At 43.1% G+C, this 27,448-nt stretch overlaps 2 protein-coding genes across 4 annotated transcripts in view; one reads left to right on the top strand and one right to left on the bottom strand.

Annotated features, from left to right (window-relative positions):
* LOC142217585 (apoptosis-associated speck-like protein containing a CARD) overlaps positions 1–14,246 on the top strand; it is an 80,486-nt gene extending 66,240 nt beyond the window's left edge. Inside the window, exons 2-5 of one of the 3 annotated variants that reach the window (XM_075285885.1) lie at positions 4,254–4,569; positions 6,337–6,390; positions 8,889–8,927; positions 12,873–14,246. In XM_075285885.1, coding sequence (XP_075141986.1) covers positions 4,293–4,569; positions 6,337–6,390; positions 8,889–8,927; positions 12,873–13,135 — 633 coding nt within the window. In that variant the 5' untranslated portion in view covers positions 4,254–4,292 and the 3' untranslated portion in view covers positions 13,136–14,246. Of the gene's footprint in view, positions 1–4,236; positions 4,570–6,336; positions 6,391–8,888; positions 8,928–12,872 lie in introns of those variants that run through there. The other 2 variants (XM_075285884.1, XM_075285886.1) reach the window with 2 other exon arrangements.
* A 2,829-nt stretch (positions 14,247–17,075) lies between these two features.
* LOC142217584 (NACHT, LRR and PYD domains-containing protein 1b allele 2-like) lies at positions 17,076–26,847 on the bottom strand. Its single transcript, XM_075285883.1, has 5 exons — positions 26,793–26,847; positions 23,328–23,471; positions 21,317–21,479; positions 18,581–18,619; positions 17,076–17,468 (listed from the first exon to the last, which is right to left on the bottom strand). Exons 1-5 carry the CDS (start codon positions 26,817–26,819, stop codon positions 17,197–17,199), a joined length of 645 nt encoding a protein of 214 aa, XP_075141984.1. The 5' UTR covers positions 26,820–26,847; the 3' UTR covers positions 17,076–17,196.
* Positions 26,848–27,448: the final 601 nt, after the last annotated feature.

Below are 27,448 nucleotides of genomic sequence, written 5' to 3'. Positions count from 1 at the left end.
AATAACTCCAAACAGGAACAATCAGGATGCGCGCTCCTCACCAAGAGTGACATTTCAAATACATCAAGGTTTTAATACGGACACGATATACAAAAAGTCAGCTGTAACTATACAATGCTTAAAAAAATACTATATACAATAACTAAAACACATGGTGGCTGCAAGTATTAGGGTAGGCCACAAATAATACTGATTTCCAGTAACTTTTTAAACATTTCACCTGTAAAAACGCGCAGTCAACAACCATGTGACAAAGCTGAAACGTCCCTTAGATTCTCTCGGATTATTGACAAACTTGTGTGTATATGAAATGAGTTGTCTGCTGCAGAAGATTATCTCTTACGGGAGGCAAACTCTGCAGGAACATTGTTCAAAGGTCAGTAGAACAGCTTTCTCTTCTGTATACATTACAAAGTGCAGGTTTAGTTTAACCCTCTGTATATTAACCCCTACAGCGCCTTCTGTATATACCCATAAGTATACCACTTATGGAAATGTCCAAATTGTCCATAAAGAAGGGGACAAAATCATGTCAAAGAAAGTAACGGAGGAAACTAGAGGAGTGACATGGGTGGAAAATGTGTGAAAGAACCTCCTTTACTCCATGTATCTCACTGCTGCAGAAGGACGACATTACCTGTAGAGTCGCTGCATGGGAGGAAAACTCACACTCCTAGCCGCATCAGTAAACAAATCCAAAACCACCGAATGAACAACCTTACCCAAACCCAAGTCTCCAAAAAAAAAGAGTCCCAGATCTTCAAATCCTCCCTAAGATCCCTCCCCAGGCACATGTAATGCTGGGGGTACAAGTTCCCCGCTGTCGTCGCACCTAACACCCATCCCATTGGCAGAATTACGACAAGCAAAATTCAGTTTTCCCAACAAGGACTGGAATTGCCTCAACGTTAAATTCTGCCATCTGCAGGCCCGTTTTATCTCTCCAGCAACTGGACCGGCTTGTCCTCTGGTAACCATAACCAACATTCCATGCTCACCTGGGGAGTGACCCCATTTTAGGAAATGACACCCCTCGAGTAGTTTAGCAAGGCGTAGAGTGAGCAGTTTGTCCACACAGGTAATGCAGGTGGTGAGAAGTGAATATGTAAGATGTGTAGAGTACATTGGGTGACACTATGTATCTTGGACTCAATACATTGTTGGCCTTTGTTTTTTATTTGATAATTGACACCTTTTGAGAATATTTTTCAGACGTGCGTAAGGTCTTAGAATTGTACATAGGATTATACAGTATAAGCAGATGAGACCAGGAAATGTCTTTGTGCTCCCAATTGGATAAATCAAGTTGAATGTCCAAAATGAGGGAAGCATAAATAAATGTGTCAGAAGAAGACTTGGATTGCAAGATATTTTATGGCTGTAGGTTGCCAGGTAAAAGGGAATAGGGATTGTATGGGATTGACAGGTCAGGATCTAGAGAAATACCCACGGCCACATTCCTGGAGAAGTTGATTTTATAGTTACTAAGGATGGGCGAACGTCTGACTACATTGTTGTCCTTTATTTGAAAATTGACCCCTGATGGTGAATATTTTGCAGAAGCGGATAAGGTCTTAGAATTGTACATAGTCAGGGATTATACATCAGTATAGACATTAGTTTGGGGGTCTTTTGGTGTTACCAGTGCTCCTATGGTGTATAGCATGGGGACCGGAACACTGGGGTGTGCACTATGCACCAAGTATCCCAGTATCTGAGTAATATACATTGTCCCACCTGCTTACGGCCACCACAGGGGGACAAAGATGGGCTATTTTTAATGGACACGTGAGTGAAAAGTTTGCACAAAGTGGGGAGCGTAGTTATCATAAAATACTGATCAGTGATTTTCAGAGCTGGTTGAGGGCTTGTTTTTTGCAGGATGAGCTGTACTTTTCATTACGGCTCACAAGACTTTTTGATCACTTTTTATTCCAGTTCTGTGAGAGGAGATGACCAAAATAGTGTTTTCTGACTTTTATTTCTCACTGTGCGGTTTAATGAATACTTGTTATGGATGTGGTGATTCCAAATATGCATTGTTTTCACTTTTGCTATACATAATAAAGTATTTCTATTGGTAAACAGGTGTTTTTTGGTCTTTCACCAAAAAAAAACCCCGTTAGCCCCTCTCCCTGGTGGCTCAGGGGGCCTGATCTAACATTGTGTAACCCCTTAGATCATGTTTGTCTATGTCATCTAAGGGGTTAACAGCTGTAATTGGCATTAACTCGGGTTAGGGGTGGGTGATACCCGCTGTCCATGGTGCCTGCACAGCTCCAGCCATAATAGTATGGCTTGATGTGTTAAGTAGTAGCTTCCCATGTCGCAGAATTCTTCTATGGAGCGAAAGCCCTCCCTATCCCAGTCAAAGGTCACCTGAAATATCTGGAAAAGCTGCGATTATTTCTCCTGCAGTTCACACGGGAGAGTTTAATGCAGGAGATAAACATTTCTTACTAGAAACCATTTACTGAAGTTTAAGGTCCTTTCTGGGTAATTTTCTGCCCGTACCAAGCGTTGATGGGCGATTTAGCGATATACTCACTTGGCTTGACGGAGTGTGCATTTGTTTTCGGTGGGGAGCAGAGAGAATGCCACTGTCATCTGTGTTCAGTGAATATATTGTGATGTGTGTGGCCTCTGTTAACTTGGCTATATGCATTTGATGTATATTGGCTAAACTCACCAATTTCAGCAGCATTGGTTGTCTATCTAATGTGTATGGGCGTCTCCGGACTCTCTTCAGACAGCTGATAGTGGGGGAGGTAAGGCCGAGGAGATTTCACTATGTCAGATTCTGTTGAGCGCAACATTGGGGTGACAGCTATCTGGAGTGTATGGATCAGCTTCATTGAGGAGTCTGCCAGAAAAATAGCCTCCTTGTACTATAGGTGGAGTATAGCCTATAGAGATGAGCGAGTACTGTTCGAATCACCCGATCCGAACAGCACGCACGCATTGAAATGAATGGAAGCACCTGGTACTTCCGCTTTAACGCCGGCCGGCTGCTTAACCCCCCGCGTGCCGGCTACATCCATTCATTTCAATGTGTGCGTGCTGTTCGGATCGGCTGATCCAAACAGTACTCGCTCATCTCTAATAGCCTACTATATATCAACCCCTATATTGTATATTAAGCTTATACTGTATATAAACCCTTATTGTGTATACCATCCCCTTCACTGTATACCGATCCCAGTATTGCAGGGCCATTTTAACACATTGGTGGGGCATGTGCAAAGATTTCAGAAGTGCCCCCCCCCCTAGAAATACCTGACCTGCGCAAATTCTAATGCTACCTCAATGGCCCCCACATACCGTAGTATAATGCCATTTAGTGGCTTTCACACAATATAATGGCTCCATAGTGGCCCCATACAATATGCCCCTTATAATGCCTCCCTCTAGGTTGCCCCTTACAGATTCATGTCCCCCCTCCATATTTACCCCACAAATTCATGACCCCCCCCCCCCACTGTGTCAGCCCCCCAAGTTGCTACCACCGTGTCATGCCCCCCTCTGGTTTCCCCCTTAGTATCATGTCCAGCCACAATGACATGTCCCACTCAGATTGCCCCTCAGTATCATGTTCTTACCCCAGGTTGCCCTGACAGTATCAAGTCCTCCCACCCCCTAGGTTGTTCCCATAGCTTCACTCTCAGGTTGCCCCCACAGTTTCATTTGTCCCCGACCCCCTTCCAAGTTGCCTCCACAGTTTTTGTGTCCCCAACTCTCTGGTCCTGGAGTCTTTAAGGAGTAACAGGTGTAATGTAAGTGACGTCGCTACATATTGACTTCTGCTCCTAGGACACTGAGAGCAAAGACAGCGGCCGGGTGGTGAAGCGGAAAACTAACTACTTCATCACTGGCTTCAACTCATCGCCGTTCAGAGGACACCAATGAGTTGGGGTAGCTCAGACCCACTGACCACGACAGTAGACAACAAATGAAGGACTGTCCCGCTGTTCAAAAGGGGCCCCCACTACCAGAGGGCCTGGTACAAGTGTATTGTGGCCTTATGGTTAAAGTGACCATGCTGTACTGTATATCACTCCCTGTTCTGTATTTCACCCTCTGTACTGTATAAAACCCTCTATACTGTGTATCAGCCCCTATAGCTTCTCCTCTCTTCTGTGTACAAGAAACGACAGTCAGAGGAAGAAGAAGGCGGGAATTGAGAAGAAAAAAAATAACAGGAAACTGCAACAAAATCTTCTTTCACTTTCTGTTCGGTTCAAAACCCGGTGCAGAGGGACGAGATAACCTGTAGAGTCGCAGCTTATTAGCAGATGGGGAAGACGGTGCGAGATGTCCTGCTCAGAGCGCTGAAGAGCCTGAGAGAAACCGCATTTAAGGAGTTTAAGTTCAAGTTAGAAGACTTAGATGTCAAGGAAGGATTCAGCAAGATCCCCGGAGGTATGCTGGAGAAGGCGGAACATGTGGATGTGGCCAGACTCATCATACAGAACTACACAGAATCCTATGGGATAGAAGTCACCCTGACTGTGCTGGAGGCCATAAATGCGAGAGAAGAAGCCGCAAAGCTTATGGACGCCCTAAAGACAGGTAAGATCCAGAAACCATGTACGACCAACTATAGAAGACATATAGAGATAATGTAACAGTACCTGAAGGGTAGTATAACTGCAGATGTAGCAGAGCTGTGCCAGTGTACAGATAATAGTATATGTATATAGTATAATAGTAGATGTCACCTGCAGTCCTATGTAACACCACAGATAACACAGTGATAAATCTCTGAGTACAGATAATGTAGTAGATATCACCTGCAGTCCTATGTAACACCACAGATATCACAGTGATAAATCTCTGAGTACAGATAATGTAGTAGATGTCACCTGCAGTCCTATGTAACACCACAGATAACACAGTGATAACTCTCTATATACAGATAATGTAGTAGATGTCACCTGCAGTCCTATGTAACACCACAGATAACACAGTGATAACTCTCTGAGTACAGGTAATGTAGTAGATGTCACCTGCAGTCCTATGTATCACCACAGATAACACAGTGATAACTCTCTGAGTACAGATAATGTAGTAGATATCACCTGCAGTCCTATGTAACACCACAGATATCACAGTGATAAATCTCTGAGTACAGATAATGTAGTAGATGTCACCTGCAGTCCTATGTAACACCACAGATAACACAGTGATAACTCTCTGAGTACAGATAATGTAGTAGATGTCACCTGCAGTCCTATGTAACACCACAGATAACACAGTGATAACTCTATGAGTACAGATAATGTAGTAGATGTCACCTGCAGTCCTATGTAACACCACAGATAACACAGTGATAACTCTCTGAGTACAGATAATGTAGTAGATGTCACCCGCAGTCCTATGTAACACCACAGATAACACAGTGATAAATCTCTAAGTACAGATAATGTAGTAGATGTCACCTGCAGTCCTATGTAACACCACAGATAACACACAAGGATAACTCTCTGAGTACAGATAATGTAGTAGATGTCACATGCAGTCCTATGTAACACCACAGATAACACAGTGATAACTCTCTGAGTACAGATAATGTAGTAGATGTCACCCGCAGTCCTATGTAACACCACAGATAACACAGTGATAAATCTCTAAGTACAGATAATGTAGTAGATGTCACCTGCAGTCCTATGTAACACCACAGATAACACACAAGGATAACTCTCTGAGTACAGATAATGTAGTAGATGTCACATGCAGTCCTATGTAACACCACAGATAACACAGTGATAACTCTCTGAGTACAGATAATGTAGTAGATGTCACCGGCAGTCCTATGTAACACCACAGATAACACAGTGATAACGCTCTATATACAGATAATGTAGTAGATGTCACCTGCAGTCCTATGTAACACCACAGAAAATACACAAGGATAACTCCCTGAGTACAGATAATGTAGTAGATGTCACCTGCAGTCCTATGTAACACCACAGATAACACAGTGATAACTCTCTGAGTACAGATAATGTAGTAAATGTCACCGGCAGTCCTATGTAACACCACAGATAACACAGTGATAACGCTCTGAGTACAGATAATGTAGTAGATGTCACCTGCAGTCCTATGTAACTCCACAGATAACACAGTGATAACTCTCTGAGTACAGATAATGTAGTAGATGTCACCTGCAGTCCTATGTAACTCCACAGATAACACAGTGATAACTCTCTGAGTACAGGTAATGTAGTAGATGTCACCCGCAGTCCTATGTAACACCACATATAATTCCTCTATAGTAATGTGTGTAGTGACTATGACTGGACTGACCTTGGCGCTCCTGCTCTTTGTATCTTTCAGTGGACGGCTATACGTTCCAGGAGCCGAGCAGTGAAGCAGGTGCATCGTATAGAGGTGAGCAGCAGACTGGAGACTCCTCATGACTTTCAGTATAGTTTAGTAAAACCTAGTAAAGTTATATGTATAAGTTCATAGTGCCAGAGCTTACAGGGTGCAGGAGTCTCATGTAGTCTCATCCAGGTTCTAGTGACACATAACACAAGGACATTACATATATAAATGGTACAGTTGATGAGGCCAAACACTACACCAACACATGAAATAAAAAATTTCAATAATAGAAATGCATCAGAACATCTGTAGAGTTAGTTTGTGATACAAGTAGGAGGCTTATGTTAAAAATAGAAGATGTTCATTGAAAATGAATATAAGAAGAAAGACAGTATATCGCCCGCATGATACACACCGTCTTATTATTCCCTATGAAAGTGAAAGACACAAAAGCAACAAAACTGCCTAAACCACACGGAAAGAGGACGGGATAACATAGTAGAATGGGCTATTCCATACCATAATTCCTATAATAGCCTGTGGGTGGTGAATGCTGCGGTATGACATCCATCAGACTCCTCTGATAACCCCTTCTTACTTGGTGGCCTTAATAATATAGTACTGCCCTGGGACTGACACAGGGGCTATGCCCGCGCCAGTGCTACCAGCTGTATAATACCCAACTCTCATTACTACTCTCTGAGATAACCGATTCTGCCAGTACACCCGAATTGGTGAGAAAGAGGGGAGTGCGCCTTCTCTCACCACTTTGCCCACCCAACACAACCATGGGTTGCCATGAGGCCTAACAATGGCCTCCAGGCTGTCCTATATGGATGCTTGCCAGAAACAGGGTCTAACAGGCATATGTTTAAACGTACAATATACTGCACTACTTAAGCATTGCAGTATATTGTAGAATTATATTATGTCCAAGTCCCTTTGCGGTACTTAAAAAAAGAATGCACTATGCCCCAATTTTCTGTTCACCTTATCTTACCCAAGAAAGAAAAAAGTGATGAGAAAATTGTATAATCAAAATGGTGTCACTGAAAACTACAGCTCACCCCACAATAAAACAATCCCTGCAAAAACTCAGGCAACTGAAAACTAAAAAAGTTATGGGTATCAGAAGATAGTGCCCATATGCAAACTTTTTTTTTTTTTTTTTTGCAAAAAAGGGATTCATTATTGTAAAGAGGTAAAATATGAGGAAACTGTAATCATAACGAAGGGCTGAAAATAGTTACCGTACATTGTAATCTCTTTACAGCAGAGTCAATGACATAAAAACTGAAGCCCGATTCACATCTGCATTCAGTAATCTGTTTAGGGAGTACACATGGGGACCCCCTGAATGGAATACCGAACGTATTGTCAAGCGGTGAGCTTATGAAAGCCCAAGGATCCCATAGACTATAATGGGGTCTGTGTGTTTTCCACGCGGTGTCCACACGAATCATGCGTAGAGGAAAGTAGTTCATGAAGTAGTTCTCTCTCCGCATGATTCGTGCGTACACCACGCGGAAAATACACGGACCCTAACTAAAAGAACTGCAGCATTTTGAGACTGAAATAAGCAATGTGAGACTTTCAGGTGCAGAGAGGTGACAATACCTCGCTGCAGTACTCGTCATTCATTCATGTCCGCTTCATTCTATACAGTGTTGTACAGAGCGGCTGCTGGCACGTGGCTGGTTTTCCTGTGATAACACGAATATCTTGGCAGCTGCTCAAATTAGTGAAAATGATTGATGAAGGTTCACAAATATTTTTGATCAGACAGTAACAGGCAGGGCTGTTGTAACATGTCAACGAGACAACAGATCTTGATGTCTCATTGACATGTTAAAACATTGACAGAAATTCTTGCAATGAGACAACTAATATATACTCACAATGAAATAGGTTTTCATGAATTCCAGGGTTTTCAGGCTTTATTCACACAGTCACACACTGTTTTTTTGACAGACTGTTTTTCACGGCTGTGACATACGGTATCGGTGTCTGTTTTCACGGACACACAGGCTCAATAGAAAACAATGGATCCTGTCATGTAAGGATATGGTCATGTAAATAAGGCCTAAGTCTACATTCACACGGCCGTGGGTGACAACGGCTGTGAAAAATGTCTATATGTTTTGCACCGGAGGGTTGGCTGTTTTCATTGATCCCTCAGTACATTGCAGTGTACTGAGGGATGTGTGAAAGACAAATATAGAGCATGATCTATATTTTGACTGTCATGTGACGGTCAATTAATGTGGCCGTGTGATGTCTGCTAAAAAAAATGACCATCACACTATTGTGTGAATATAGGGTAAGTCATTCCTATCAGATCGGTGGGGATGCTACACCTATCCCCCAAACGAACAAAAAACACACACACTTCAGCCCACATCATATCAGCGCTGTAGATTTATGGTACCAGACACATAAATCTATGATGGATTTCACCAAGGGGTTAATGAATTTGCGGCATGACCAAAGACTTTATTTACGGCAATGTAATGTTGGATATTCTGTGGTCTTACCTCTTTATTCTTTGTCAAATTTTTCAGCGCCAGTTCAAGAAACAGCCCAAGAAGCGACTTCCAGAGGTGAGAAGTGGGCAAGACACTCCTTATAAGACGTCTTCGTAAACATAGTCATATAGGGAAATAAAGGGAAAGGCGTAAAACAAGTCATATAATGGATTGTACCACAGCGAACTCTACAGAATAGTGGCTGAGATGTGATCAAACCTCATCCATATGATGTAACCAAAATCTGTGGTGTATAGTAGCCTGCAATACAAAGGCTATGGAGACCCATGGAGACTCCTGAAAGGGTTCACCAACAAAAGTCATTCAATTTTATGTAGTTTGTGTCATAGTAAGGGTAAGTTCACACAGGGTTTTTTGGCCAGGATTTTGAGGCCGTATCCGCCTCAAAAACCTAATCAAAAAGATGGCTCCCATTGAAATCAATGGGAGCCGGTCAGTTCTTTTTTTCCGGGAGCCGTTTGTTGCGGCTCCCAGAAAAAGAAGCGAGGTGCTCATTCTTTCAGGCGGATTCATCTCACGATATTCACCTGAAGACACTCCCTCCCGACTAGGCCCATTCATTTGGGCCTAATCCGGAGCAGAGTGCGCAACTGGATGGCGGTACACTGCATCGGCATCCAGTCACAGCTACCCCTATTTTGGACCGGAACCTGAGGCGGCCTCCGGCTCCCTGTGTGAACTTACCCTGACATTCAAGGACACTCGCTACTAAACTTCACTAACACAAATTCAGCAGCTGTCCATTGTGGTCCCAGGCTTGGGCCCCATACACATGACCCATTGTGCTGTCTGCGCAGTCCACTGATGCTCCGTTCTGTTCCAGTGATTATTGAGCTGGTCCTATCCTGCTCCCTGACTTTGTAACAGAACGCAACGAAACCCCCATTGAAATCAATAGGAAGGTGAAATGAACTCAGATGACGCTCGGACATTCTGCTATTAACTTGTTTGTGTGCATGTGGCCTATGGTCTTATTCACAGATATTCACCTTCATAAAGGACCCATTTCTTTCTAATAGGCACATGCAGACCTCCTTTGGTCTGTGGGAAAAGATTGGAAACATGGTCTGTTATGGTCCATTTTGTGGACCAAAAAGTTCCATTAACCTTTTCGCTGCCAAGGGTCTCTGGAAATTTTGCACCTCCAGTAGCCAGAGCAATTTTCACAGTTTTGAGATGGACAAATCAAACCTAAATTGCAACATTAAAAAAGCATCCAACCCCCCCATACCTATATATTTTCTTAAAGTAGACACCTGCAGCATTGTCAGAATGCCACTTGGTACTGTATACGAACAGGTACCTTCATGCAATTTTGATTTAAAGTGAATGTTTTATGAAAAAATGCAAATAAATGTATATTAGTTGTTAAAAGCGGAAACCAAACAAAAAATTAAATGCACCAAATCTCCTAAAAATAAGAGTTCAACATGTGCAGAGTTCATACATATCACTATGGCCTGAACCCGCATGCACGTGTCTTCAGAAAATCGCTAGAACTGGAAGGAACAAAATTCTGCTTTTTAGCTGGAAATGTTAAAAAAGTATCATCCTATAAAATGTAGGGATTACACACCATGAAAAGTAAGTGAACCCCTAAACCCTATATATTTTTTGAAAGTAGACAATCTGAAGATTACAAATGTCTTAATGGGTCATCGATAGCCACATCCACCTTCATGCAACTTTGCGACCAACACAAATAATTTTTTGAAAAAATACGCTAAAACACATATTTGCACCTAAAACTCATGTTCAATCTCACATTCATATACAAAATACTTTTAAAATAATAGCTTATGGTGTATACAATGTGTATATATACTATATGTACCGCAAACATCAACTACAACAAGAGCTCGGACTCCCAAAAACACGAATACAGAAGACAAGCAGGATTTTGCTGTTGTTCACTAATATGTTAAAAAGCTATACTGCACCTACCAAACTGTGACTGTGATACCAAAATCTAACTTTTTTCAGAGTACACAGCATACCGTATATAAAAACACAATTTAATAGTTTATATATACAACCACCTTCATTCAACTTTGCTGCAAACAGAGATTGCTAGCAAAAATTGCGCAAAAATTCAAATTTGCCACTAAAGTGCGGCTCAAGAAATCCCTTTCTGCAAACACAATGTACTGTCCATAAAACTGCAATATGTGAGGAGTTCATACATACCACACATGTATATATTTACAGGGGCGGGTGTTAAAGAATCGCCAAAATCGCAGAAATGTGCCATCCCATTTTGTGCATGCAAATTAAATAGGACTTTTCATAAAAATGTTATTTTCCATCCCCCTATAAAAATTTTAGCAATCTATACGTTCATCTCTAGTGATAATCGTTATTACTATTATTTTAGTGTGTAACGGACATCACTAGAGACGTATTATACTGTAGAAAGCTCAGGTATAGACAGGACAGGGATTGGGTGAAATGTAAACTTTATTTGCGACTTTATGTATATGTTGTGTAAGTGTTTGGTGCGACTTTTTTTTTTTGGCTTGCGACCTGGACAATGGTAAACGTCTGGGTCACAGCGCCAATAAACTTCCTGGTTATGTTCAGGAGGTATAACATAAGAATACCCCACTAGTAAAGCTCAGGGGGGAATTACATTATAACTGTATGTGACAATCAGAGACAAATGTATAGTATACGCTTTGATTGGCAGGAGAAGGGTTAATAGGGACAATAGAGTCCCTGCTACCCCCCTCCTGCTGTCACATATAAGTTATGCAGAGAGAGAGATCGTTTCTGTGTGTGTGTGTCTCTCTCTCTCTGCTGGGCTGCTCCATGTCCCTCTCCCTTTCTTTAGATTGCAAATTGCTTGCTTAGACAGGAGGGGGAGGGGACACTTTGGAGCTCTATATCTTTGGACTGCATCAATATATCTTGATGCTTTCAATTGCATTTTAAAGAGGAGAATCTCATCTTTAAAATGATATCAAAAACAGTTTTGGAGAAATTCACTGTTGAAATGCTGTCGGGAATTGAGATCTGCAGTTGGATCTCAATGCCAAAATAGTGTTTTCAACAGTGAATCCCTCCAAGACTGTAAGTAAAATCATCAAGTCCCTGGTATCATTTTAAAGATGAGAGTCTCTTCTTTAAAATGCATTTTAAAGCATCAAGATATGTTGATGCAGTCCAGAGATATCGGCATTAGTAGGGAGGACGTACTAAGTACGTCCTCGGCTACTGAAGTGCCACCTTGGGAGCACGTACAGTGTACGTGCCTGGCAGTGAAAGGGTTAACGTCTATGGATCACCTGCCGTCCTTGTTCAGTCCCTTTTTCATGGACCACAGACAATGGAAAGTACAGAATATTTAGGCGAAAACAACAAAAGGTTGATCCCTTACTCATAGACGTGAATAACGGATGAACCACAGATGACCCAAAAATAGAAGGAGGGCGTGAAGTCTGTGAGTATCAGAGATCACATGTCCACATGGCATCTGTTCCTGGTCATCTGCTAAGAACATAAGTAAGACTCTCTCCAGGAACCACACGATGGAGAACAAACCTGAAGGTTATTCTCTGTAATAACAGATGTGATGAATGATAGAAAGCGCTAAAGCTGTTTTCTAATGTAAATAATGGCCGTGTTATGGGCATTTTTTTAATGGATGTTACATGGCAGCATTAAATTCAACTCCTGAATGGAGGATATTCACATGACGGTTATTTTGAAGGATCATCAACATATAGGCCATGACCTATTTTTGTCAGTTTTCACAAACCCCCTACATACATTAAAATGTATGGGGATCAGTAAAAACTGGTGCACCTCGGATGCAAGATATTTTGCACCTTGGTTGTGCGAATGTAGCGTAACACCACATACAGATCATTGTGGACAATTTACATGTGACTGGTGTATAACTTCATCATGAACGTTGCCTATACATACAGATAGATGGCGGCTGCTTGATAGGAAACATGTAAGATAGATAATCTCTCATGTTGTATATTCTTATTACAGATGAGAAGCATTTTGTGGACAGACATCGTGCTGCGCTGATAGAAGATGTTCCTTTGGTGCCTCCGATCCTGGATGATCTTTTTCAGGATGATTTGCTGACAAAACAAGCCTATAACAAAATATACAGAAAGAGCACCTCCGAGGAGCAGATGCGAGAGCTTTACACTTTTGTTAATACTTGGAGAGATAAAGACAAGGATCAGCTCCTGAAGTCTCTAAGAAAGCATCACGCACCTCTTATCAAGAAACTTGAAAGCAAATAAAGCCTGATGGAAACTAATGGAATTCTGGTTAGAGAATAAGGTGAAGGTCACATCTGCGCCGGAGTCTCCGTTTGCCACAGAAACTTTTGAAAATCGCCTCCCCGACGGTTTCAGTTATGTAACACCGGACACCCGACAGACACCCAGTGGACCCCATTATAGTCAGTGGGCTCTACCGGTGTCCATGTGTAACTGCTAAAACAGTGGTCAATCTCTTCATCATTTGGATTCCGCCAGTGGAGAGAGCGGCGCAGATGTGAACCTAGCCTAATGCTTCATACACAACCTACACTGAAAAAAAAATGGACTTACATGACCGTAGTGGTTTTTGCAGTCCACAATTTGCTGATCAGCAACACTACACCTCACTCCAAAAAGTCATTCCGCAGACGTCCGTGTCCAGCCGCACGCGCCTATAGAATTCTATGGGACAGGCCGTGCCGTGCCGTGATGTCCGTGACTTTGCGGACCTGTGGTATTCAGTGCAGACCTCGGTCACGGCATGGCACACCACAGATAAAATATCTGGTGGTGTAAGAGGCCACACTGAATCCAATGTGTCCGCAAATGGTCCGCAATTGAGAACCCACAATTGCGGACCATTTGCGGACTAAACTTCCTGTGGTGTAAGGCCAGCCTTACAGTCCATTTTTAACATCTGTATTCTATTTATGTGTAATGCCTAATGTGTATGACCGAGTGTTCAGGCCAAGTGTGCACTGATATTTTTCTCTGTGATGTATTGATTTCTATAGTGGTTTCTAATCTGTTCTGTTCCAATGACACGTAGCAGGATAGGACTTTTGGATGCCTCCTCGAATGGCACAATCGGACGTGTGCACGGGGTCTAACGGATTTTTCATTTTAATGTCCATTTGTCATCCAAAAATGGATGAATGAAATTCATCAGACGGTGACTCTAGTTCATCCAATCTACAGTCAAGTTGGGAAACCCAAATAATACACTGACCCGAAAAAATTCCTTAGCCCCTGTGATCAGTGTCCTAAAGCTGCAGTTATATGGAGTGTTTGTGTCATACAGTACGTCATTTTGGGAGATATAATTCTATTGTAATTCTTAATGGGGTGGGCTGTCTTCTAATAAATGGTGCTCTGAACAGTTGCATTGTGGGAATTGTAGTCTTTAATACACTTTAGACAGTCATATGAAAATCACAGGCGAGTTTACGACTAATAGCAGAAAACTATGGCAAGTAGAGACATTCCCTTTAACCCACACAAACCCAAGTGACTAACATCAATGAGTGAAGAGCTGAACAGCCAGGGAAAGAAAAACACTTTACGGTACATGTTTGTCTAGATATTAGCAGTTTGTGTATATCATGTGTGGGATGACGCATGCACGGTTGGTGTGTGTATGACATTAGTCCTATGTGTGAGATTTGTGTTATGACATGAGTCTAGGGTTAAGCTGATCTTGAGATTTCAGGATCGATTTTAAAATCCGATTTCTGATCATTTGCCAGCCGATCCCGATCGCGAAATTTGCTCGATCGCCGATCGGGCTCCGATCTTTCCCGATCGGTCAACCCTAGTAATGATATATACATGAATAGAGTTGAGCCAATCTTGAGATAACCTCTGACCTCGATCCCACCGGAAAAGATCGGGATCGGAATTCCGATCATCGTGATCATTAAATTTACTCGATCGCCGATCGGAATCCGATCTTTTCTGACCCCGATCGCTCAACCATACATGTGTCCTGTGAGCCACTGGCCTACGTGCTCCATGTGTCTTATGTGATGTGATACCATCACAGTGAAGCCTTGTGTTCAGCCTTAAACTTGTGGAGTAAAGACAAAAGTAACAAAAAAGAATAAAGAAAAATGATGACAGATATTTATTACCAAACGATACATAATACAGACAAGATATGGACAACATGTAAATGAGAAAATATAATGAACCATTACATAAAACCTGCACCAATCACATATCACATCCCATTCCCTACCATTTTATATCAGTCCAAGGCCATCTCCTCAGATCCTACAGCGATTAATGGAAGATTCTTTTGTGTGTGACCCTCTGGGGTATAGATGTCACTGCAGCCCTGGAGAATCTTACCCCAGAACTATCACACTACCTAAATTTAGTGAGTTGTTAATTCCTTATCCACATGAGCAAGAGGAAAGATTGGGCCCCATAGCAAGATTTTGACTGGGCTGTCCCCAGACAGTATATTTCCCCTATACTGGCCCATACATGGTATACTGCCTCCTTTATTGGCTCCATACAGTATACTGCCCCATTTACAGGCCCCCCATAAATTGTTTCCCCTTTATAGACTCCTACAGTGACATTAGGCCGCTACCTAGTGGATTAATACATCAGGAAATGTTTTGATATTCACTTAGCTATCCCCACTCCAGCCGCTCGCTTCATAACACGCGCCAGCCCTGGAGGCTGAAGGTGTTGGCAGGACTGGGGATTGGGAAATCAATATCGGCCACTGGAATAATCCAGAAGGTGTCTGCCTATTTAAACCCCCCTCCAAAAAAAAAAAAAAAATCAGCATGGGGCCGGGCTCCATAGCATGTGCTATGCTGGTACTTTCGGTCCTACCGATGCAAATCATGCACTCTGCTTAGTTAGTGACCCTAGATACACATAGGTTTTATATTATTTCTGTTCTGTATGATGTCATCAGATGTGTGCAATGTAATGATGTCACTGGTGTAATTGCAGTGATCTGCTCATTAGGTTACAATTCCCACTGACACAGTATCCTACCAGTAATAAGTAGCACTAGTGCATGGCTGTGCCTGAACGCTGGGAGCAGAGTATGGAAATGATAAGCCACACCCACTGGGCGGGGCTCAATCTAATTAATAAAAATAATTAGTTGGATAGAAAACTGCTGACTGAGTTAGGGCATTGTACCCAGAATTTTACAGAGGGGGTTCACCCATATGATATAATGTCCCCTTTAGAGCCCTCAAACACAGTATAATGCCTCTATTACCCCTCATACATTATAATGTCGCTATCCTCCACACAGTATAGGGCCCAGAAAGTGAGCAGTGTGTATGCTCTCAGTATTCGCTGCTCTGTGGACCCCCTGGAGCTCACTAATATGGAGCAATGACAGTGCCGGGTGCAGAGAAGGAGCAGGAAATCCTACAGTAAGAGCTGGACCTCATCGGTCACCTGTGAGCACTTTCAGTATTGATAGAAGTGCTCGATGGTTACTGGCATGGCTCGGGCCCCAATAAGTGTCAACTTTCCTGATGATCATCGTTCAATAAAACGGTGGTCGGTCAGGCTTAGCAAGGGGTGGATTTAACTGTGAAAACACCCCCTTGTGTACACCCCTGTGTGTGGTAGTTGAGTGGGAGGGGAATTGCCCAGGACTGCACCGGTATATATGCCCCACAGGGTCACAGCTCTTTTCTCTTCTCTCCTATCATGCCTAGCCTAGGACACATTACATTTTATATATTGTACTTTCATAGTGTTCATTTCGGGCAGTGAAATGTTAATATTGTTGAATATGTACCTAAAATGAATTATGTTTATACTATATATTAGCTATATCATGTATGACTATGACATCATCTCAATGATTTCTACCTCTTATGCCTGGTTCACATCTGCATTTGGTAATCCGTTTGGGGAGTCCGCATGGAGACCTCCCAAACGGAATACCAAACGCATTGGCAAGTGGTAAGCAGAGAAAGCAAATGGACCCCATAGATTATCATGAGGTCCGTGTGCTTTCCATGCCCTGCCCGCCAGAGTCATGCAGACATAAAAGTAGATCATGAAGTACTTTTCTGTCCGCATGTTCCGTGCGGACACCGCGCATAAAGCACACGGACCCCATTATAATCTAAGGGGTCAGTGTGTTCTCATATACTCTCCACTTGCCAATGCATTCGGTATCCCGATCGGGAAGGGGTCTCCCTGAACGGATTACCAAACACAGATGTGAAACAGGCATAATTCTATAGTACCAGTGTGCTCTACAGAAGGATTATCAATTATCACCTGATGTCCTGGGTCATCATCACCTGAAACTGATGGGCATTGTGCTCTCAGTTCCACTTCTCTATCTCTTTGATGACTGGTTCATTGTGTTTCTTCAGAATCCCCCAGACCTTATTCTTGTTTCCACAGCCCCAACCACGCACAATTGTAAGGAGCTCTCTCATTTGATCTTCAGTTGTTTTGGCACTTGTCACGGTACTGAAGGCTTGATTTGTTAGAAGATCCTGACTCTTCAGGTCATCCAGAACAGGCTTGATACTCTTGACTCTTTCTACTAGTTTTGAATGATATTTATCCAAAGCATGCTTAGAAGATTCTCCTACAAATACCAGAATATTACACACATAGTAAGTCATCCCCACCACTGTCATCAGCCATGTACATGAACAGACTATTACACTAGGCAATGCTACACAATATCTGGTATATCGACAGTCAGTAGCATAAAGGTCTGTTATATGTATGTAGTCACAAACCAATGAAGCAATGAGTAGATAATTTTTCTCTAGATCTATAAATTATCCAGCAAGTGCATTGGGGGTGGGGACTGGTTTGAGAGATTTGGCTTCAGACAGCCATGACACAGGCAGAGGTTAAATAAAATGTCAATGAGAGCTAAAGGAGCATTGTTGGGCAGTGATCCAGAGCTGAAGCACATGCACATATCTGTAGATAAATAAGACAAGTCAGGTGGTTACACGTCTACACCCAGATGATTTTTGTTGCATTGTTTCACTAGTTTGCAACAACACAGTTATGTCTCTGCTCCAATTGTACCGGTTTATTATGCTGAGTGTCATGCTTAACCCCATTTTTCTTGGTGTATGCTGCGTGTATGCAGAGATGTAGTAGAGCTGGGTATGCTGTGCCTATGCAGAGATGTAGCAGAGCTGGGTGTGCTGTGCGTATGCAGAGATGTAGCAGAGCTGAGTATGCTGTGCCTATGCAGAGCAGTAGCAGAGGTGGGTATGCTGTACATATGTAGAGAAGTAGTAGAGCTGGGTATGCTGTACGTATGTAGAGAAGTAGTAGAGCTGGATATTCTGTGCCTATGCAGAGATGTAGCACAGCTGGGTATGCTGTGCCTATGCAGAGAAGTAGCACAGCTGGGTATGTAAAGATGTGGCAGAACCTTACTCCAGGTAACAACTGATGGCAGATTTTTAAATGATATCCATACTGAGATACATATGATCACATGAAGCTTATGCAAACAAAAAATTAAATACCTGTGCAAAGCCAGGTCCTCCTGCTAGTTCTTAATAAATTTCCTCCATTTTTATTTGGCTGCTGTTTTGTCCAGGTTCTCCTTGCTAATATAGGGGGAACTAATAATTGGTTTTGGTTCTATTCTGTTTCTCACTTTTAGGCTAAGGCCCAATATTCCAGAAAAGACAGTGACCCAACAAGCATAAAATACAACAGTGTTACCTCTCAGGGCAGCTTCTCTTGTCCGTTCTTCTATATCTGCTAATAAAAGTAACACACAGACCAGAGTAAAAAAAAAAGGGATCATTTTAGGTGAGGTATAGAAGTACAAGGCCATAGTCTGTAGCTTGGATATAATAGTATAGTATTCACTTCTTATAAAACCTACAAATCAAATAACCTAGGTATATCTACATAGGAAACTACCCCTAACCAAAAGCAATACACAAACCCATCAGGAATATCCCCATTAATAATAAATATCCAGACACTATTTTTTTTCAATCAAAATTATCACGTTTATTCAATACAAATAATAAAAAAAAATTCATGTTGTTAAACAACATGAAGAGAAGCAGGATCACGGGGCTTCTACATAAATAAATCACAATCACACTATCATAATAATTCTCACCACATATGGTCCCCAAACTTACACATAGAAGCACCGTGACCTCCACCTGCAGCCCCTACTCGCGTTTCGCCTCCGCTTTGTCAGGGGGCTGCACAGTGGAGGGCACAGAGCTGGATCCATATAAAGGGAATAACCACCTGTACATAATCACCTACATGATAGTGGCGCCATTATGGTTCCCCAGCTCACTAGATCCCAAATCTCGCGATAATGCACGTAATCACAAGCATGCTCACATCTGATTCATCCAACGGCACATAAAAAACTCAAGCCTATAATATAAATATAATCATACATTCATAGCCAACATTTCCTCTCTTCTTGTTGTTTTAACAACATGAATTTTAAAAAAACGTTTCTATGTATTTAATAAACTTGTGATATTATTGATAAAAAATTTTTTGTGTAACTAGGAATGGCGGGGACCAGTGGCAAACTTTTGACATGGGGCTTCCCCACTGGACCTCCTTCAACCCCACCCAAAAGCGGACCGCCGACACTGGGATCTTGTACTCTATATTTTCCACAGTAATGCTGGTTCTTACTAGAACTGTTCTATGATTGCGCCATGGACAGTCGCGTAACTACCTGGGTAGCGGCTGCTATAGGGCCAGGGACATTAGGGGCCCGGTGACAGCCGCTACCCCTGGCTGGAGTAACGGGCCCTATTTACATACTGATCCTGGCAGGGGCTGGGATCGGTAAGTGACGCTGTGGGCCCCACAAGCACTATCATTATACTCTGGGGTCTTTTCAGACCCCCCAAGTATAATGATCGGAGGTCTGGGAGAGGTGAGCGAACATAACACCGTTACTTACCTCTCCACGCTCCATACAGGCATCGGGCCTAGTTGTGTGACGTCCCTGACGTCACTTGACTGGGACCTGTGTCTTGGGTCATGTGACGTCCGTACGTCATTAAAGATGGCCAACACCACCGAAGACTGCAGCGGAGCCGGAGATAGGTAAGTAACAGTGTTTTTTTATGTTTGTATCCCTCTCCGATTATTGTCTCCGATTATTATACTCTGGGGTCTGAAAAGACCCCAGAGTATAATAATTGTTCATGGGTGTTCATTATGGGGCATAATTCCATGTGCGGGGGCCACAATGGGGCATAATAGTATGTGCAGGGGCCACAATGGGACATAATACTGTGTGCTGGGGCCACTATGGGGCATAATACTGTGTGCAGGGGCCACTATGGGGCATAATACTGTGTGCAGGAGCCACTATGGGGCATAATACTGTGTGCTGGGGCCACTATGAGGCATAATACTGTGTGCTGGGGCCACTATGGGGCATAATACTGTGTGGTGGGGCCACTATGGGGTATAATACTGTGTGCTGGGGCCACTATGGGGACATAATACTGTGTGCTGGGGCCACTATGGGGACATAATACTGTGTGCAGGGGGCACTATGGGGTATAATACTGTGTGCAGGGGGCACTATGGGGTATAATACTGTGTGCAGGGGCCACTATGGGGCATAATACTGTGTGCTGGGGCCACTATGGGGACAAAATACTGTGTGCAGGGGCCACTATGAGGCATAATACTGTGTGCAGGGGGCACTATGGGGCATAATACTGTGTGCTGGGGCCACTATGGGGCATAATACTGTGTGCTGGGGCCACTATGGGGACATAATACTGTGTGCAGGGGCCACTATGGGGACATAATACTGTGTGCTGGAGCCACTATGGGGCATAATATTGTGTGCAGGGGCCACTATGGGGCATAATACTGTGTGCAGGGGCCACTATGGGGCATAATACTGTGTGCAGGGGCCACTATGGGGCATAATACTGTGTGCTGGGGCCACTATGGGGCATAATACTGTGTGCAGGGGCCACTATGGGGACATAATACTGTGTGCTGGGGCCACTATGGGACATAATACTGTGTGCAGGGGCCACTATGGGGCATAATACTGTGTGCTGGGGCCACTATGGGGCATAATACTGTGTGCTGGGGCCACTATGGGATATAATACTGTGTGCTGGGGCCACTATGGGACATAATACTGTGTACAGGGGCCACTATGGGGCATAATACTGTGTGCTGCGGCCACTATGGGGCATAATACTGTGTACGGGGGCCACTATGGGGCATAATACTGTGTAATGGGGCAGAAAAGAATGCGCAGGAATGTGGCGGGGGGGTCAGTCGGGGTCTTCGGTGTCGGTCAGGAAGGGGGGAGCCATGTCAAAAGTTTGCCACGGGGCCCCGCTGTTCCTAGTTACGCCACTGGCAATGGACATAGCTAGACAAGGATTCTATACAGAGGGGACGGCTCTATGGACAACGTGAATGTGTTACCTCTTGTCAGCGTTCCTCTCCACACAGTTTCTGACTCTGAGTTCCTATTCTCCTCAAAGCTTAATGTAATTGACATTGTATCTTTTGTGATTGCTCTTTTTTTAATGTTGATCTCCGTGAAGGAAAAAAGCTCCATTTCTTTATGGACTATGAACTGCAAGGTCTACAAGAAACAATGCAAGAAATAAACACATAAGCAATGCATCTCTTCTACAATGTATTTCTACAAGGTCTGCTCTGGCATCCGTTGGGTGCCTTATAATGGAGATGATGATAATATGGCAGGCACTTTTTGGGGGGTTTTGACTGTCTTTGTACTCAGTACAAATTACTGAGTTTTCTTGGGCTAAGTTCACAACCGCATAATTTCAGGTCATTGCTCATGGTTTTTAGTCCATTGTTCTGATCCTAAGACTGAATGCAGATGAAGCACATTCTGTCTGCATCCACCATCATTGAGTGTAATGTACAACACGAGGTGGAAGCTTCTTGGGCCTTGTGTGTATACTTTGCAGATGGAAGATAAAGTCCTCCAGGTATGATTGTAACTTCCATCTAAAATATTAAGAAACAGAAAGGAAGAAAGATTCCATCTTGTTTACTACATTACAGTGAATGATGATGGATGAAAAAGGAAGGTCCTTCATATGCGTCCATCATTATATTGGTTTTACAGTCCGTTGTTCTACTCCTATGAAGGATAAGAGCAAAGGACTGACATGAAGCTTTTGTGAGCTTAGCCTTATGGGTTGTCATGGTGGCCAGGAACCTGATATGATGCTTGGTGTTAAAACATTGACAGGCAATGACATAGTAGTGCAGTGTATTAATAAAGTGAGAGAAAGCTTGCACAGTTATGTTCCATATGGGGTTAAAAAAAAAAAGTCTAAAAAAATAAAAAATACAATTGCTTGTGAAAGAAGATGCAATAATCTAGTGAGTGATCAGGTTATTGCACTTTGCTGGGGGCAGCAGTCATGACAAGACAGGGACAATACCAAATATAGGAGAGTGGAAAATGATATATCAGCAGCTGTAACCTGGAGAATGAACATAAGGAACAGACCAAAAGTGCAAACCACAAACATGAATGTCAGGAACATATCAGGAGCTAAAACCAGGAGCCTGTCCATAATGTAGACACAGGAACAATCTAGTAAGTAGGCCGCCAGGAACAAAGGGCATCCTGTCATGAAGTGTGTAATAGTACTAACAATACTATTGATGATATGGTTTAAAGGGATTCTATCATTAAAACACAATTTTTTGTGACTAACCTTAAGAAAGGCTATTTTTCTACCTTTAGATGTTTTCTCCGCACCGCCGTTTGGTAGAAATTCTGGTTTTCGTCAGTATGCAAATGAGTTTTCTTGCAGCACTGGGGGCGTCCCAATGCTGCGAGAGAACTCTCCAGTGCCGCCTCCATCTTCTTTAGGAACGGTCTCTTCACACGTCTTCTTCCGGCGCTGGGGGGTCAAACTTCTAGGCCTCGGGCCTACTGTGTAAGCGCCCATTTTTCTTGTGGTTGCGGGTATGCGTAGTCGGCTCTGCCTGAGGCCTAGAAGTTTGAAACCCAGCACCGGAAGAAGACGAGTGAAGAGGCCGTTCCTGAAGAAGATGGAGGCGGCACTGGAGAATTCACTTGCAGCATTGGGGACGCCCCCAGTGCTGTTTGAGCACTGGGGCTCGCCCCCAGTGCTGCAAGAGAATTAATTTGCATACCGATGAAACCGGGATTTCTACCGAGTGGCGGCGCGGACAAGACATCTAAAGGTAGGAGAAGTATAGCCTTTGTTAAGGCTATTCCTACGTGTTAGTCACAAAAAATTGCGTTTTAATAATAGGATCCCTTTAAAGTAATACATAAAAACCATGCAGTTCTCACTGTAAATTATATATTAATGTAGAGTAAAAGCTTTCAAGAAGCTACATTGACAAAAAATAGTAATGATAATGACATTGTTTAAGATTGTGTTTTCAGCGTTACTTCATATATCCAGTATTCTGTTACCTCCGGATATATTTGTGGCCTTGGCTCAAAGAAGTTGTATTCTGCAATCTGTAAACTGTAATTTGTGTTGGTATACAATTTTTTGTCGAGGGGAGGTTTCACAATCCTCTTATAGCCATCGCAGCTCTTTTGTTCATCGAGATTCTAGGAAAAAAAAAGAAAGAGTCCTGATAAGCAATAAAACAGAAATGTACATTGAGGTGGACAAATGGTTTGTCACCTTTCAATTACTTATTGCATAGGTTAGGGCAGTGGCACAACTAGGAATGGTGGGGCCCCGAGGCGAACTTTTGACATGGCCCCTCCCCTTCCCCTGACCGACACTGACGCCAAAGACCTCGACCGACCCCCTCCTCTGCATTCCTGCGCGCTCTATTATGTCCCTCAGTGGCCCCTGCACACAGTATTATATCACTTACTGGCCCCTGCACACAGTATTATGTCCCTTAGTGGCCCCAGTACACAGTATTATTTCCCATAGTGGCCCCTGCACACAGTATTATGTCCCTTAGTGGCCCCTGCACACAGTATTATGTCCCTTAGTGGCCCCTGCACACAGTATTATGTGCCTTAGTGGCCCCTGCACACAGTATTATGTCCCTTAGTGGCCCCTGCACACAGTATTATGTCCCTTAGTGGCCCCTGCACACAGTATTATGTCCCTTAGTGGCCCCTGCACACAGTATTATGTCCCTTAGTGGCCCCTGCACACAGTATTATGTCCCTTAGTGGCCCCTGCACACAGTATTATGTCCCACTGTGGACACCAATAAACAATTATTATACTCTGGACTGGTCTGAAAAGACCCCAGAGTATAATAATCAGAGACCCGGGGGAATAAAAACATAAAAAACTACTGTTACCTGTCCCCCGACTCTGCTGCAGTCCTCTGCTGTCGTCCTTCTTCAATGACGTTGGACATGACATGACACCGGACGCAGGCCGGGGTCATGGGACGTCAGACGACTAGGCCTGAAGCATGCCCGGATCGTGGAGAGGTAAGTAACAGTGTTTTTTATGTTTCTTACCTCTCCCGGGCCTCCGATCATTATACTCGGGGGTCTGCAAAGACCCCTGAGTATAATAATAGTCTTTGTGGGGCCCATGGTGTCACTTACCGATCCCGTCCTTGCCAGGATCGGTAAGTAAATAGGGCCCGTTACCGACTGGAGTAACTCCAGCCAGTAACAGCCTATTAAAAAAACAAAAAACGCAGCGGTAGTGGCTGTCACCGGGCCTCCTAATGTCCCGGGCCCTGTGGCAGCTGCCCCCACTGCTTCCGCGGTAGTTACGCCACTGGGTATAGGTAAGGTTTTTCATGGCAGCTGGAAGCTTACTTGAGGACCCCAGACTTACTTATCATTCCTGTTAAACCCTGCCAGAGGATGATAGGATGATATCACAAGTACAACACAATGCAATACTGAAATAGATGATCAAGGAATTGCATGTTAAATATGAAGATCCAAAAATTTTTTCTGAATATCATGTAAAAAAATAGACATTGAAAAAGTAGAATATAATGGGTATCATCTTGTCCCTTAATGTCTAAGTTAAAGGACCACAAGACCTTTCTCCCACTCCACATTTAACCTGAGCGCAGCCAAGTAATGTACTTGGACTATTTCCGCTCTTCCATTAAAGTGAATAGGAGAGCTGACCAGTAGAGATAAGCAACTTTTTTAAAAATTTTATTCAGTCGATTCACCAAATTTACTTTAATGATTTGATCCAAATTAATTTGCAGCAAATCGCTTTAACCCTTTCCTGACATCCACCCTAATAGTACAGCGCTGCCGGGTAGGACTTCCTGCAAACTGTGGTGGAAGCATAGTGTGCACACACAAACTGCTTTACAGGTGTCAGCAGTATGTAACGGGTGACACTGTCTTCTAACACCCGATTGTGGGTGTTAACCCCTGAGATGCCGCGGTTAAACAGGACCGCGAGATCTCAGGGGTTATATTATACATTGGAGTCCCGATTGGTCCCCCCTGCAACGTTTTCAGGAGGTGCCGCTGCTCCTATTCGGCAGCCCGGTATCTGCCCCATTGCTGTTCCTCCGCATACCTGGTTGATCCTGCCTTGAATGGAAACTGTCAGCCTATGCATCTTCACCAGCTGACAGCCTCCTATACACTGAGATACACGCATATTACAGCAGAGATCAGAATATCACTGTTTCAATCCTCCATGGGGACAAAAAAAAAAAAAATCTTTAAAAAAAGTAGTGGCCCCTATACAGTATTATATGCTCCCAACCTCCCTCCCCCCCTTTCCCAGAGCTGCTGCTATTATTATACTCTGGGATCTTCTCCAAACACAAGCCCCATTTCTGAGCTCTGACAGTCTCCACATTTGATTGGACAGTGTCAGAGAGCTCTAAGTCACACCCTTAATATCAGGGACCAAAGAAAACAGCAGCGACTGCTCCGAAAAAGTTGGGGCTTGAGAGAGAAATTCCAACTTACCAGAATCAGTGCAGAGGTGCCCATTAAAGGGGCTCTATCATTGGGAAAAGTCATTTTTAGATGAGCACATCCTTTAGAAAGGCTATTTCACACCTACCTTTTGTATGTAAATCGCCTCAGTGGTTTTTGAATGAGCCCGCTTTTATTCATATGCTAATTAGCCTCTTGGTGCACCCCAGAAGTCTCATCGTGCACCCTCTGCTATTCTTTCCTATGTATGTGTACAGCACTGGCTGCTGCTGCTTCCTGCTTGCACACACAGATAGGAGCTTCCACCGTGCACCTGAAGTGTCTGTGTGCACTGTCTGTTCTATGTGTATATATAGCAGAGGCTGCTGTGCTGATCACTCATCTCTGCTGTGCATACACATGGAGCAGACAGTGCACACAGACACTTCAGATGCACAGTGGAAGCTCATTAACATATGAATAAAAGCGGACTTATTCAAAATCTACTGAGGCTTTTTACATACTAAAGGTAGGTGTGGAATAGCCTTTCTAAAGGCAATGCAAGGATGTGCTTACCCAAAAATGACTTTTCCCAATGATAGAGCTCCTTTAAAGGATGCAAACAGTTGTAATTGGTGGGGCAGAGAACTGGCAAATAAATTTTAAGCTAAGACCCCACGTTGCATAAAAGCAAGCTTATTTTGTTTAGAGTTTGCTGCAGTTTTTGCAGGCATTCTCAGCTTACAAAAATGGCAACAAAATCTGCAACAATAAAAAAATCTACTTTTCCGCAACAAAGGGCCTTAGCCTTAAAGGGGATTTTTAATTAAATTGATGGCCTATGCTTAGGAGACACCATCATTGTGATCTCCCCTACTGAATTATAAAAAGTTAGAATGACAGCTACTGGTTACTTGCTGCTGAAGGTTTCCATTATAGAGTGGGACCCATGCTAAAACCCTTGAAGTAATGGTGCACCCTCCCCGTATCAGCTGTATTTTCACCATATTCTGCATTATACAATGTTGAGCACAAAATCATTACCGTTAAACTGGGTATTGCAGGAATCATGTAGAGGTGAATTCTGTACTCCGTAAATGTATCGTCTTCTGCACAAACTACCCGGAAGTATAAGAGAACATGACCTCTATATGGGATAGGCTTCTTCCTTCTAAAAAGAGAGGTGGAACGTTCTCCAACCGCAGCAACGCAGGAAAAAGTGGGGTTATCCAGTACAACATAAGAAGAATCAATTTTAGTTGGGATTTTCAAAGTAAGTTTCCCATCTTTGAAGTCACCATATTTAATCATCGATTTGTCACCTTTAAACTCTGCAAAAAAAAAAAAAAATCCATATACATATATATTTCTCTTTTCTTTTATTTTAAATGCAGATTGTGAGCCCCATATAGGGATCACAATGTTATTTTTTTTCCCTATCAGTATGTCTTTGTAGAATGGGAAGAAATCCACAAAAACACGGGGAGAACATACAAACTCGTTGCAGATGTTGTTCCTGGATTCAAACCCAGGACTCCAGTGTTGCAAGGCTGCAGTGCTAACCACTGAGCCACTGTGTTACCCCTATATACATATATATTTCACATGTATGCATGTTAATCTGTGCCTCACATCTGAGACACAATAATACCCCTCTTCTCATGATCTCCCCTCTCGGCATTGCTTGGATTTCTGCATTG

This window comes from Leptodactylus fuscus, chromosome 8, assembly GCF_031893055.1.
Source record: "Leptodactylus fuscus isolate aLepFus1 chromosome 8, aLepFus1.hap2, whole genome shotgun sequence".
Lineage (NCBI taxonomy): Eukaryota > Metazoa > Chordata > Amphibia > Anura > Leptodactylidae > Leptodactylus > Leptodactylus fuscus.
Note: the sequence above shows the minus strand (reverse complement) of the source record. Positions and strands in the feature narration are given on the sequence as shown.